General features: G+C 46.8%; 2 protein-coding genes across 6 annotated transcripts; one reads left to right on the forward strand and one right to left on the reverse strand.

The window, feature by feature from the left end:
* Positions 1 to 311: 311 nt before the first annotated feature.
* pgrmc1 (progesterone receptor membrane component 1) lies at positions 312 to 5,715 on the reverse strand. Its single transcript, XM_041952004.1, has 4 exons — positions 5,647 to 5,715; positions 4,139 to 4,551; positions 2,292 to 2,447; positions 312 to 2,129 (listed from the first exon to the last, which is right to left on the reverse strand). Exons 2-4 carry the CDS (start codon positions 4,431 to 4,433, stop codon positions 2,035 to 2,037), a joined length of 546 nt encoding a protein of 181 aa, XP_041807938.1. The 5' UTR covers positions 4,434 to 4,551; positions 5,647 to 5,715; the 3' UTR covers positions 312 to 2,034.
* Positions 5,716 to 5,775: 60 nt separating this feature from the next.
* Positions 5,776 to 13,051, forward strand: rab24 (RAB24, member RAS oncogene family). 5 transcript variants are annotated; one of them, XM_041952001.1, is made up of 10 exons: positions 5,776 to 5,906; positions 6,673 to 6,790; positions 6,903 to 7,169; positions 7,970 to 8,038; positions 8,572 to 8,650; positions 9,679 to 9,746; positions 9,835 to 9,934; positions 10,335 to 10,385; positions 11,360 to 11,419; positions 11,805 to 13,051. In XM_041952001.1, exons 3-10 carry the CDS (start codon positions 7,053 to 7,055, stop codon positions 11,873 to 11,875), a joined length of 615 nt encoding a protein of 204 aa, XP_041807935.1. In that variant the 5' UTR covers positions 5,776 to 5,906; positions 6,673 to 6,790; positions 6,903 to 7,052; the 3' UTR covers positions 11,876 to 13,051. The 5 variants fall into 5 exon arrangements, with proteins under 5 accessions (XP_041807935.1, XP_041807932.1, XP_041807937.1 ...); XM_041951998.1 differs by having other exon boundaries at positions 5,785 to 6,188; XM_041952003.1 differs by having other exon boundaries at positions 5,785 to 6,188; positions 11,808 to 13,051.
* Positions 13,052 to 13,544: the final 493 nt, after the last annotated feature.

The raw sequence follows: 13,544 nt of genomic DNA on the forward strand, positions 1-13,544 counted from the left end.
TATCTCATCTCATCGAAGGGGACTCTGCAGTTCTGACTGGTCGGTGGGGAGTTCCACCTGTGACGTCGGAATCAGGGTCATTGATCCTACGACAAATCCTAAATCTCGGGCTAAGAGTATGAAATGTACGGTTTCAAGAGGCAACGGGGGTCGTATTTTATTCAAACTGTTTATGACAGATCACAAGAACATCCTAAATACTTTTATTTTGAAATTCTTCACGTCTCTTGAAGTAGTTTCTTCAATCCAAACCACTCAGAAAATTGCATGCTAATTCAAATTCGTTATTTGTGTCAAATATGATTTATTTCCATGACACACATTAAAACACTCTAAAGGCGCTGAGATAAACAGACAAGTCTTTGTTTCTGTAATTTTCTTTATTAAGTCAAAATATCTTATCTTCAGGATTATACCAGTATCATGATGTTTAGTTTATGTACATGCATTCAGAAAAGGTTCCCTCATTAAATCTGTGTAGAAAGTGGCCGATCTCTCCAGTTTTTATTGGGACAATGGTGGCAAACTAAAAACTGCCAACAGGTGATTGAACACATTTTACCAGTCAGAAAAACAGCACAACTGAAAACTAACAATGTTTCCTCAAATCAACACTTTTCATTCTTTTCATCACGGATTTAACGTCAAAAAGGATGGAACCAAACATCAGCTGAGTGGAGACGAGCCAGAGCCAATCATCTTCATCACACTTCTAAAATGTTTTTAAATGAAGCCTCTGTGCACTTCCCTCCTCTGCACCATGTAATAAACTACAGCTGTGATCACCTGAAGCTCTTGCAGGTGAATGAAGGTTCCATATTTTACTCATTGCACATTACTCGTTTCGTCCGACCTTCAGTCCAAAATCGAAAGAATCTGAATTACAATTAGATCAAATCTTTATATCTGAGAGGCAGAAACCAGAGATTTGTTTGGATTTTTGCTTCAATGAGCAACTGATTCTAAAACTGGTGTCGATCAAATTTCTGTCCCTTCGAACGAGGACGCTGGCCATCAGCGAGACGCAGACACGCTGCTGGACCGTCACCGAGCTTTATGATGTCGGTCAAACAGTGAAAAACTCAACAGAAACTAACAGTGAAAATCAGACAAAGGTCTCAGTCAGGAAAAGACCCTCAGCTCATCGTTTGAGGGGCTGGAGCTTTAAACAACGTCCTCGTCCTCTCATAGGACGATGGACAGAGAGAAAAACGGTTTACATGACACTAACTGTAGATGTGGTCCGACAGTTTATCGAGATCGTATGTGACGACGTCTTTAATGACTAAAAACCAGCTCATCAGCATTTGGTCCAATCAGCTCTGTTGAAAAGGGAAGTTCCAACATTTTTCATCCTCTGCTCATAACGGAGTCCGTCTGGACTTCGGCTCAGGTCGACTTTGAACGCACCACCTCTGCACGGTGGGTGTCAGCTAAAGCTTTCACATAAACTGTCACTTGAATCATTTCAAAGGTTTGTCTCTGACTCTGAGGCCGACAGACAGACGAGTCCTCTGGATCAGCGACTTCCTGCGTAACCAAACGAGTCAAAGACAAACGTTTGAAGTGACGTCAGTGAAACTTTAGAGGCTCGAACAGTTTGCTCTGATGGTTTGTGAGTCTCTGTGTGAATGTGGCTGCAGCAAAGTTAGCTGGTTAAAAAATGTGTGATTCTGTGTGAATCTGGCCTCTGCCACCGGACGAGATGATTTGTTTCAGCCGAGCTGAGGTTTGGACGAGAGGGAGGTGTTACCTGCAGGGCACCGAACCGTCGGCGGCTTCACAAAATGTTGGAACGTTTACAGAAAGCGATCTAAACTCTAACGGCACTACGAAGCTCTACGTCAGGACGCTGATGCCACCCGGCCTTCAGCAAGATTAACAGACATTAATGGAATTCAGCCAGCACACATGATCCAGGATTGTGATGGTCCCAAAACACTAGAATGCAAACAGATTGAGGAGTTTCCTCTGAACAGGCAGTGAAATCACAAACATCGAGGCTTCCGTCCTCTCTCGTCCTCTCTCCGTCCTCTAGTCGGCCTTCTTGTCTTTGCCCTCCTCGTCGTCTGTGTACTCTGTGGGCTCCTCTCCGGGTTTCAGCAGCTTGCCCACGTAGTCGTACTTCACTGTGGAGGGAAGAAGAAAAACAGGGAAGTTATGAACGGCCTGAGACTCGAGGACGCAGCTGGACGCGTCCGTCCACAGTCTTCTGGAGCTTTCCAGCTGCTGGAGCTATTTTAAAGCTCCTGCAGAGTGGAGAGCAGCTGCTGAACACTGGTTCTACTCACTGGTGAACTGAGTCTCCCACTCGGAGAGGCTCTCCTGCTGCATGGCGTTCAGGTCCGACAGGTCGTCGTGTCCGTCTTTCAGGGCGTCTTTCTCCAGGCAGAACGTAGCAAGACCTCTGGACGCATCTCTGCCTGCGAACACTCCGTACGGGCCCTCTGTAAGACAGCAGAGTGTGAGACAACCACCAGGAGGCGTCCAAACAATCCAAAGAGAGAGAGAGGTCACTTCAGGTCATTACTCAGTCCCCCCTCAGGGGTCGATGACATATGATTGAGATTCTGATGAAGAATGAGGCTTTGAGCCTCCGTCATCGAGCCAGCACCTGATCCACCACAGAGCGTCTGCTGTCATCACTGTCACTACTCTGCATGTCTGTGTGGAACTGGCACTACTGTACGCCCCCCCTCTGCGATGATCGCCGGCCCACAGCTTCGTCACGGCTGCCAGGTGGCGACTGTTGAGTCTCTGTTAATAATTACACAAAGAGAACAGCGTGAAGCCGCTCTACGCGAAACGAGTCCGGAGATAACTTCTGTTGTGACTAAACTCCTTGAATGAGACGGGCAGGATACGAGGTTTCAGCACTGAATCACTTTCCATGACTGAGAGTTATCATGTGGGCCAGAGGTTACAGGCAGCAGAGGTTACAGTCTGAGATGAGGCAGGAGCAGGGAGGACTCACTCCTCACGTGTTTCCAGGAAACAGAAACGTTCTGCGCTGGTTGAACCAACACAGAGAAGCCCCGCGCTCTGTCTGATGAAGACTCAGCTCTGTCCGCTGCCACATGAATTCTGATTTTTGATTTTCACAAGCAGAATTTCTGCTTTGTGTTGGTGCTGTTTTATTCCAACAACAGGAAACTGACCGGCAGCTACTCTGATCATCATTCTTTAAAGCTAAAATATCACAAATAACACGTTATGACTCGAGCTTCTCAAATTTGAGAAGTTGTTTCCTTTGTGTGATGATTTGATTTGATCGATGGTTTTTGTAGTTTTCTGACATTTTACACTAAGTGAGTATTTAAGCTAAAGAACCCGTTTTTATAAAAAGACCCTGGAGCTCTGATTTAAAGGCTTCTGGATGGGATCTTCTCCACAGGTCTGAGGCGAACAGTATCATGATATTAATTGTGTACTGATCGATCGATCATTTATTCTGATGGGCCACAGATCACGCTCTTCACAGCTAAATGCTCCGTCGTGTGGTCGATGTTCTGTGTTGTGCACAGATGCAGGCGGGAAATCTGCATGAAGTCAACGCAAACAAACACGGAGCCGAGTGAAGACAGAACGGGGTCACTCTGAGCAGGAGGAGGTCTCCGAGACTCCGAGACCAAACCAGGAGCTCGAACTTCTGTCGCGTGGACGAGGTTCTACCTATCTCTCTACCTATCTCTCTACCTATCTCTCTATCTATATAAATGATCAAATAGGAGCAACGTTTCTGTGATGAATGCATAATTCAACATGTAAGAAGAAGCAGGCCGTTACATGTTCTACAGAGAATGTTCTACGTCATGATCTGTCTGTTCTCTGATTTGTTCACACTCTGCTTCCGGAGTCAGTGACCCCGCCCACTGCAGCTCTGCAGACATGGCTGCTGTCGGGCTCCGTTTTCCCTGCGGAGTAACTCCTCCTGTGTCTGTAGACGATCTGTGTGTGAAGGCTACAGCAGACTGGGGGGGGGGGTGGCGTTACCTTCACTTCCAAAACCCAACTTGACGTTCAGCAAACATCTCCTGTTTCTAATAACAAGAAATATCGAAGTAAAACTAAACAGCACACCTGCGACAGAGGACAGAGCAGGTAGAACACCTGGACGTAGACAGCTTGAGAACCTCACCTGGCCCGTAAAACTTCTTTCCTCTGGTCACGTCGAACACTTTCCCGTTGACAGCCATGAGGATCCTTGGATCCTGTAGTCCATCGTAGGGCTTCAACTCCGCGAGTGTGAAGTCCCTCTTCTTCAGTTTGGGCAGCGGCTTCTCCACCTCCCCGAGCTCCGGAGGTTTGTCCCCGCGGAAGATCTTATAGAGCAGGAAGAGACAGAGGCTGAGCAGCGTGAGGTTCAGCGGGGACGTGAAGATCTCCTGGAAGATTCCTCCAGAAGTTAACTCGCTTCCCTCTGCTTCAGCCATGTTAGCTTCTCCCTCTGTCCTGTCTCTGTGTGTGTGTTGGGTCTGGTAGAGCTCATGAACCAATCACAGCTGCAGCCTCAGAAGCGTCAGTTAAAGGTTTGGGCCAATCGGCTTCCAGCTGTGGGCCGAAAAAAAGTAGCTGTTTGCTAGTTACCAATGATCTGTGTATCATTAACTAGATCACGATGTGCTTCGTTTCTGTCGTTATTCTTAATTAAAGGCTGAAATTAACGCCACTTTTTATTGTTTTACATGAGTCGCTGCTTTTGTTTAATCTGCCCAGTACAAGAAAATAGACGAAAACATAAATATCTGAAACTCCAAACTATTCCATTATGAAAACTGTCATTTTCTATGGATCACCTGCTGTTAGTTGATAGTCGATTAATTATTTCAACATTATATTGTTATTATATTGGTGTGCATTTGATGCGGATGTAGATAACAAACAGCCTAAAAGCTTGAATGAATCTTTCATTTGTTTGAATGTTGTTTGCGTGTTATGCAGAAAACACGGCAACAAAATACTGAACAAGAGAAGAACATCAGCGGAGAAACAGTGGAACAGCAACAGAGCTGTAATGCCCAAATTTCTCCGGCTGGGGATAAATAAAGATTTTTATCTTTTATCTTATCAGAGGCAGGAACACTCCCGGTGATTCAGAGCTCCTGATTGGATGAACAGTTGTTACCGTGGTCTTCCTCACGTCACCCAGCAGTGACACCAAGCGGCGACCATAGGAACTGCATTTTATCGCCAGCGGGTCAAATATAATTACATTTAAAAATAACTCGTAAATTAATTCGTAATTAATACGGAGGAGAAGAAGATGCTTGGTAGCGTTCTTGTTACAGTCAGAAGCTCTAATCAAAAGACCACCGAGTGACACAAAGTGACTACAAAGAGACCCGAAACGGTCGGCTCGTAACGAGCAGTACTGTAGTTGTACTACAACGATTAGTTCCTTAACCGACAAGTCGATAGACGGACATGAATTCACATCTCTTCTGATAATAAAAAATAATTGTTTTGAGTAATGCTTAAAACAAATACTTATTTCAGGTGTTCGGTTCCAGCTTGTCAGAAGTGAATATTATCTGGTTTCCTCAGTCTTTAATGGTTTAGCATTTTCTGCCATTGTAAAGTAATTCACCATTCCAAAGCAGCCCGAATAGAAACAGTAATTGTCAAGTTAAATGTTATTTTTTGTACCTTGATTGAATGAAACCGATTAAATTATCGTAAGACATCGGCTCCATACTTCCGGTGATTGTCCTGCATTAATCGGTCACTTCCTTTTCCTGGAAACCGCGTCTGACAGCACTTTGGTTCCACCCCAACAAACGAAGCTCAGATGGAGACTGCCCCCCCTCAGAGACGTGTTCAGCCCAGCTCAGTCTGCAGCCTGCCGATCCCCGGCTCGTAGCTGGACCTGTTGTCTGGAAATCGGGCTCCTGTCCACTGGAAACAATGTCAGCCGGTTACGATATCTTTCTGTGATGACATCTAAGTGACGACTTGCGTGTAATTTCAGTCATTGCGCAACAGCGGAGCTAACGTTATCTGAGCTAACGTTAGCTGCCGCTCAGCGTCCAGCAGCCGGTGCTTAGCAAGGAGGACAGAGATGACAACCGGTTAGGCTGCTACCGACTTTACTTCAAAACAGGCTCGGTAGGCGCGGGGGGGTCCGGTTTGGCGTTTGCTTGCTCAAAATCAGATGTTGAGGCGGATTTGTTGAGTCAAGCTAGCTCCCGGTGAGTTTGTCTGTGTCTGTATGGTGCTGCAGTTAGCCGGGTTAGCTCAGGAGCTAACGTTAATGTTTTGGCTTTGTCATGTTTGTCCCGATCGTTGAATGAAACGTCAGTTTTGATTGTATGAAGTTGTTTTAGATTAAGTACAGCAGTCAGTAACATCTGGTCAGATCTCAGAGGTTTAACCTAAAGATTTGACAGGCAGGGATAAAATACGACATAGAAGTTTTTATAAACCAAAACAGTGAAACGTGTGAAGCTAATTCTTGTTTCTTGAATTCAGCCTGTTACAGTCATGTTGGAACACCAAGCTCAGTCAGTCAAAGCTTTGGCCATGTTGAGTTTTATTATATGTTAGAAAAGCCTTAGCAGTAGTGATTTAGTACAAATACAGTTTATATGACTTTTGACTATTAATACTTTGGGTTTTAGGACAGAATAATGTACACTTTGACTGGACTTGACAGACGTGTGCTGTTCTTTATAGGTTTAAGGTTTGGAGGAACAGATGAAGCTGTGACTGTGACCGCTGACGTGTGGAAATACTTCGGTTATCTCAACACAACAGATGCTGCAGATATAGATAAGAGGAAGTACAAAGATTTGTAAGTAATCCCAGAAAAGTTTAGAATTTGGTAATTCTGGAGTTCAGTTTTCTGATTATTCTCAAAAACACTCATTTCTTATTGTTTTCAATGCATTAATTCTAATTTTCAGCTTCTCACAAAGGGCAGACTGTGTTTCCAGCTTCCTGAGTGTTATCTGTGTGTTACCACACAGCACACTGAGCAGCCTCGTAAGCGACCCCCCCCCCCCCCCATCTGAGCTGCCGCGGTCTCGTCCTGGGCTGTTCCAAACGCAGCCACGATGAGCGCGATGCGTGTGGATGCCAAAGTGGTGATGCTGGGGAAGGAGAGCGTAGGCAAGACCAGCCTGGTGGAGAGATACGTCCACCATCGCTTCTTGGTCGGCCCGTACCAGAACGTGAGTGTCAGCTGCTCCGCTTCAGCTTCGGGAGCGGCCCGTTGCTGATCGCCTCCATGAAAGGCAGTATTTTTATATCAGGCCCCCAGGGAGGTCGTGGTCTTAAAGCAGAAAGGCAGGATGCAGCGATGTTTCAGCGTGTTTCTTTAAGCAGATCCTGCATCACTCAAGCATTTCTGTAAGAATCCTACACTTTAATGTTGAAGCTGCTCAGACACTCTGGACCCTCAGGATGCACTGTGGTAGCTCTCTAACTTTAAGCGATGCAGTGGCTTTGGAACGTATTCAGACCCCCTCACTTTCTGCACAGTTCCTTTAGTTTAAGTCTGGATTGAATTGACTTTCTTTGGCTGAATTGATGCAGATTCATCAGAAATGAAAAACACTGACATCTCTCACCTCTGTGAGAAAATCCAGACTTTTATCATTTATCAAGCCTTAACCAATCAAAATATGGACAGTGTGAAGAGGCGGGGGCTGTGGAGCGTTTTTCACACGTTTGGCTCATCAGATGTTTTTTTTTTAAAATACTTCAACCAAATGATAAAACGTGTTGCAGTAAGTTTTAGTCATTTTTGTAGAATATCTGCTGATTCATCAGCAGTTCACAGCCAGCTGCTCTGAAGCTGTAAAATGTTGATGTGGGACTGGAGCAGAAGCTCCATGCTGGTGTGGGACGACACAGAGAGCCGACTGTAATAAGAGTATTCAGACTGAGAGTAAACGCAGTCTGCAGGGACTCACCACGTTCCAGCCCGAGTGTCTGATGCTTTGCTGTACGTCTTCTCTCCTCCTGACAGACTATCGGCGCTGCTTTTGTTGCCAAACCAATCCAGGTGGGGGAGAAAGTGATTACCCTGGGAATATGGGTGAGTGAGAGGCCGCCTGATAGGAATCTGAGTCTGTGTGCTGCGTGAGTGCCACATCTGAAAATGTGCCTGAATAACAGCCTGATAGCTCAGTCGCATCACCGTCTTCATTCTGCTCATCCTTCTTCCTGTCCAAACACGGCGCCCACATTACCCACAATGCAGCTACAGCTGGATGGGATATTTAGTTGTTATGCTAGTAGCGGCTAATGTTTTAAGTTATTATCTGTGCTGGACTTGAGGAGGATCTTTGAGAAAACGAGCAGTAATGTAAGTTTGAGTAAATGACGAACACTTTGCAGTCAAACAGGGAGGGGAAACGCGTGGAGCTGCAGAGCTCGTCACGCTGGGGATGACGCGGGGTTAAAACCTACATGGAGGCTGCAGGATTGTTCAGATCTGAGACGGACGACCGCACAAACACATTTAAGCTATTAGAGTTCAACAGGAAGCAGTTTGCACTGTGGCGTCTTCTGTCTTCCATCATTTCACTGTGGATGAATCTCAGCTTTTCTCTCCTGCCTGTCGCTCAGGACACAGCTGGATCAGAGCGCTACGAAGCTATGAGCCGGATCTACTACAGAGGAGCGCGGGCCGCCATCGTCTGCTACGGTAAATCCACGTTGTTCCTGCTCACCTTGTTGACGGCTTTCAGGTGCTGTCACCAGATGTTTAGTGTAACAGCAGCTGAGAACAGATGTGTTCATTTCTTCCTGCACGTGTTTAAAAGGCGTCCTGTGTCACTTCATGTCAGTTTGTGTTTGACAGTTCGTGCACTTGGTTTGTTGCTGTGCTGCTTCTGTGAGACAAATAGCAAAAAGAACTGAAGGCTGCATTTGTTACCTCGTGCATTAAGTGAACATTGATGCTCACATCAGGTGAAGTTGTGTTACAGATGCTGTCAGCTTGAGCCTTCTCTCCACTGTTTTTGTGCAGAGACTCTGGACTCTGCTCAGTCTCAGTTGGTCAAACCTCTGTTCTGGTCCCTCATGCTAATGTAGCTCCTCATCAGGACCGCAGTGTCTGTAGATCCACCAGGAGGGGGCCAGGAGGACTGTGATTGATCAGCTTGAGCTGCTTGTGTTTCCTCCTTTAAGTGATGCTGCTAAAAACTGTTGATTGTGAAGAAAAAGATCTCCAGTGTGAACCGTCAGCTCGCTGCCGTCACGTTGAGTTAAAGACTGTAAACACAACAAGGTGAAACCTTCATCAGTGTCCTCCTTCACAAAGTCAACAACAGGAAGTGAGCGCAGTTATCGTCACACTGTGATCAGACTCCACAGCTTCGTGCACAGAGGACAGTCCACACACCTGAATCCAGCCTCAAACAGGTGGAAGCTTGTTGCTGCAGTGTTTCACGTCTCTGAGTTCGTCTGGGGGGGGGCTGATGGTGGATCGTTCACACTGCGGTCACCCTTTATTTCACACCTTCTCTCAGATGACAGAAGCAGTGAGGGTTGGCAGATTGGTTGTAGCTTCCAGTGTGTGTCTGACTGCCGCTGTCGCTCAGCTCTGTGTGCAGGTTGTTTGTATCTGGAGGGTTAGGGTCCGTGGAGGGTTAGGGTCCGTGGAGGGTTAGGGTCCGTGGAGGCGGCGGTGGAAGTTCACAGCATCACACAGATGTGTTTTTTGTCTTTCAGATCTGACGGACAGCAGCAGCTTCCAGCGAGCTCGTTTCTGGGTGAAGGAGCTGCAGAACTGTGAGGAGGTAAGATGTGACAGTTAAACAGAGCTGAAACGGCTCGTCATGAAGCGGGGGTCGAAACGTGTCGCTGCTCTTCTCTCTCTGACTGCAGCACTGTAAGATCTACCTGTGCGGCACCAAGTACGACCTGGTGGACGGGGATCGCAGCGTGCGTCAGATCGACTACCACGACGCTCAGGACTTCGCTGAAGGTGAGCGCAGCCCGTCACGGATCCGCCTGTCGTACCGCTCGCTGTGCTGGGGGGTGCACGTGTGGCTGGAATCACTTGATGTGTGTTGTTGCGTCAGGAGAGGAGGACAGGACAGAGGCTGGACGTGAGGCCGCTCTGTCCTTCCTTCAGTCAGCTCCATCAGTGCTGCAAACTTTAATTCATTAATGAACGGATCGTTTTGATTGGTTAGTTTCTGGGTCCAGGTCATGTAATGATTTATATTAGTAGGATAACTAGGATTGTTAAATATATAAACCAAACGCTTCCTGCTGGGCGTCCATCGTGCTCTCACTGCAGCCGGGGTGTCGGGTGTAACTGTGCTCTGGAAAGGTGTTAAAAAGACGTTTGCCAGCCTCACTGTTTCTCTCTGCTTCCACAGAGATCGGCGCGCAGCACTTTGAGACCTCCAGTAAAACAGGAAATAACGTGGGTGAGTCACACCTTCAGTCATCTGCAGAACACATTTGACCCGGCTGCTCGCCGCCGTCACACGTTTTTACTGGTGGTCAGATCAGACCTCTGATTTTAAAAATCTGGTCCAGTTAATCACATAAACACACCTTACTGTAGGAGAGAAACCTGCTCCAGCAGAGCAGAGAAGCTCATGTTGCTGCTTCAGGAAACAAACGGATGAATGAAACTGATGAAGGCGGCGGAAAGTCTCACGTAAGCAGATTTAACGAGTGAGCGATGGCGGCGTGAGCAGGTCGGACGAGTCTGAGTGTCGTCAGATTCGTGTTGCAGCAGCAGAAACAGTGAAACCAGGAAGTGTTGTGAAAGAGTCAGTTTGAACTTACTGAGATTCTTCACGTGTCCCGTCAGGCGCTCGCGGCGCCGACCAGAACGACAACAATCAGAGCAGAAGAAGAAATGACGGAAGTGATGAAAAAATGTAAATATAATAACCTTTAACCCGACAAGACAACACTGTTATATGATGACTGCGCAGCTCTCTGCGGAACCGTCCAGTCACGCTGCCGTGAAGGACACCTGTGTGTGACGGTCAGTGTAACAGATGATGAAGAAGACTCTGACATGGTGTTGAAAGCTGTCACTCAGTCATAAATTGACCTTTTAGAGTCCAGGCTGAGACTAACGAGGATTTTTTCATTAGCTAGCATCTGATTTTCTATATTAACTGTTAAATTCATCATATGTGGCTTCTTTTGTCTCACCAACAGTTCAGCTCGTTCTGGAAATATCAGTTTACGACCTGTGAGACGCCGCAGGCACCTGATCTGATAAATGACATCAAGGATCAATCAGTGATTAAAAGTTGATTGAGTTTCAGCCTGAACCATTTATCGTCCAATCACGTGCGCGTTGTGAACCAGGTGTGAGTGTTTTCTCGGTCAGGTGATGACGTGTGAAGGAGCTGAGCTTCGCTCTTCCTCTGTTTGACAGATGAGCTGTTCCAGAAGGTTGCCGAGGACTACAACAGCTCTGCCTTCCAGTACATGACAAGTGAGTGTGTACACACACACACACACACAGAAACACACACAGACATGGAGAGACAGAGAGACACACACACACAGACAGAGACACACACAGAAACACACACACACACACACAGAAACACACACACACACTCACTATACAGTTTAGTTAGCTTAGCTTAGCATAAAGACTAGAAACAGGGGGAAACTACTAGCCTGGCTCTGGCCAAAGGTAACAAAGGTAGCAGCACTTCTAACGGTCACTGATTAACACTTCATGTCTCGTTTGTTTAAAAAGCCCACAGACTGAAACTGTTAATGAAAACTGTGAGGGGGGGGGGGCAGGTTTCCTTCAAGCTCCTGAACTGATCCCAGAGCTGCTAAACACAATATTTTGAACTCTGTTTCAGCAGAGGAATCGAGCGTCGACCTGGGCCAGAAGAAAGACTCTTATTTCTACTCCTGTTGCCATAACAACTGATGCTGAGCAGCAGAACGGGAAGCAGATGTGTCGAGCTTCCCTCGGCAGGAGTAAAACCTGGATGTGCTGGATGGGTGTCAGTTGACTGGAACTGGATCCTGCTGTTTATACCTTATCAGATATGTTGATTTCTTTTGTGCCATAAAGACCTGAAGGCTGCGGGGTCCCCTCTGTTACTGGGTGGAGGGGGATCCGGTTCTCTTCGGTCCTCCTCTCAGCTGGTCCCTCTGCTCCGGGCTGGGCGGTGAGGTCATCGTATCCTTAAAGCTGCGGTATCAAACGGTCTGAGGCGGTGCTGGTGCTGTGGTCCGAGGACCTGCGGAGGGACTGGCAGAGAACACCTGAGGGGCTGGATCTGGACGCAGCAGCGTCAGTGATTCAGGAAGCTGGATGTTTGTTTACAGCACGTCATTTTTGTTTACCTCCAACTCTATTTAACCTGCAGCAGAAGCCTGTCCGTCAGTCCCGCACGTCTCCCTGAAGCCGACACGAATGACGAAGACACGTAGGATGACATCTGTCCTGCAGAGCTCTCCACGGTGTGCGTGTGTGTGTGTGTGCGTGTGTGTGCGTGTGTGCGTGTGTTGTGCACATGGAGCTGTTTTTATTCCCGTGACACACTCTCATGTCTATTGGCTGAGGGAAGGCGTGGGCGGGGCCGGCAGGAGAAACACTAATGAGCATGTGCAGACTTCGCCCTCTGCTGCCCCGTCTGTGAGTCTGTTAATGGAAACAGTCGGCTGGTTTTCAGGTGGCGTCACTGGAACGTCTCACCTCTGCTGACTTAAAGGAAATTTAAGACAGGTTTCTACATTTAGACTCTACATTTTCTATTTTGTAATTTCGGACGTCTGGAAGTGGGCGGTCAGGTTTTCTGTGACGGGTCGAAGACACGCTGGACTCCACAGACCTGCAGAGTTCCTCTTCATGGTACTGAGAAACTGCAGATTTCATCAACACAGGAAGAACGTGTGAATGTTGAAATATGAACAAACCGTCGTCTTTACGTGTGTATTTAACTTCAGACTCAGTCACTAAGTTATTGCCTTTTAAGTTGAGACGTGAGGAAAGTTTCCCTCCATGTTGCTGCTTTGACGTTTGGACACTATTTTTATTGGCTGCTGAGGTCAAACAGTGTAAAGTTCAAATATGTAAATTAAAGAATGTTTGAAAGCTCTGACGGACCTTCAATGTTACCGAGGATTTCTTTGCTCTCGTGTTTGATATCTGAGCTTTTTGTGCATTTCAGTGAAAATAATATAGAAACTTGTAACGTGTCTGATGAATCATCACAAATCGAAGCATCTGCAGAACTGACTTGTCTCGTCTCGCGTTGGTTTGGTGTCTCCAGCAGCCTCCTGTGCTTCCGCTCCACACAGCAGTTCTGAAGTAACGGCTGCTGGTTGGACTTCTCTCCAGGCTGGAAGATCGTTTCATACGCCGTGAACAGAATCACATTTCGGGATATCTGCATGTCGTTCAGAGTGCGTCCTTTGGCCTGCTGCAGGCGGGAATATCAGTCACTTCTGATGCGTTTGAGGGCAGTCAGGAAATGTCAAACACCTGTAAACCAACAACAGGATTGTTTCCACAGCGTCAGAACGTGTCAGTTTTAGTAAAACTTTAAATGAACTGAATTAGATTTAATTGGCTAATCCATCAATTTTCT

This window comes from Chelmon rostratus, chromosome 14 (genome assembly GCF_017976325.1).
Source record: "Chelmon rostratus isolate fCheRos1 chromosome 14, fCheRos1.pri, whole genome shotgun sequence".
In the NCBI taxonomy this organism is placed as follows: Eukaryota; Metazoa; Chordata; class Actinopteri; order Chaetodontiformes; family Chaetodontidae; genus Chelmon; species Chelmon rostratus.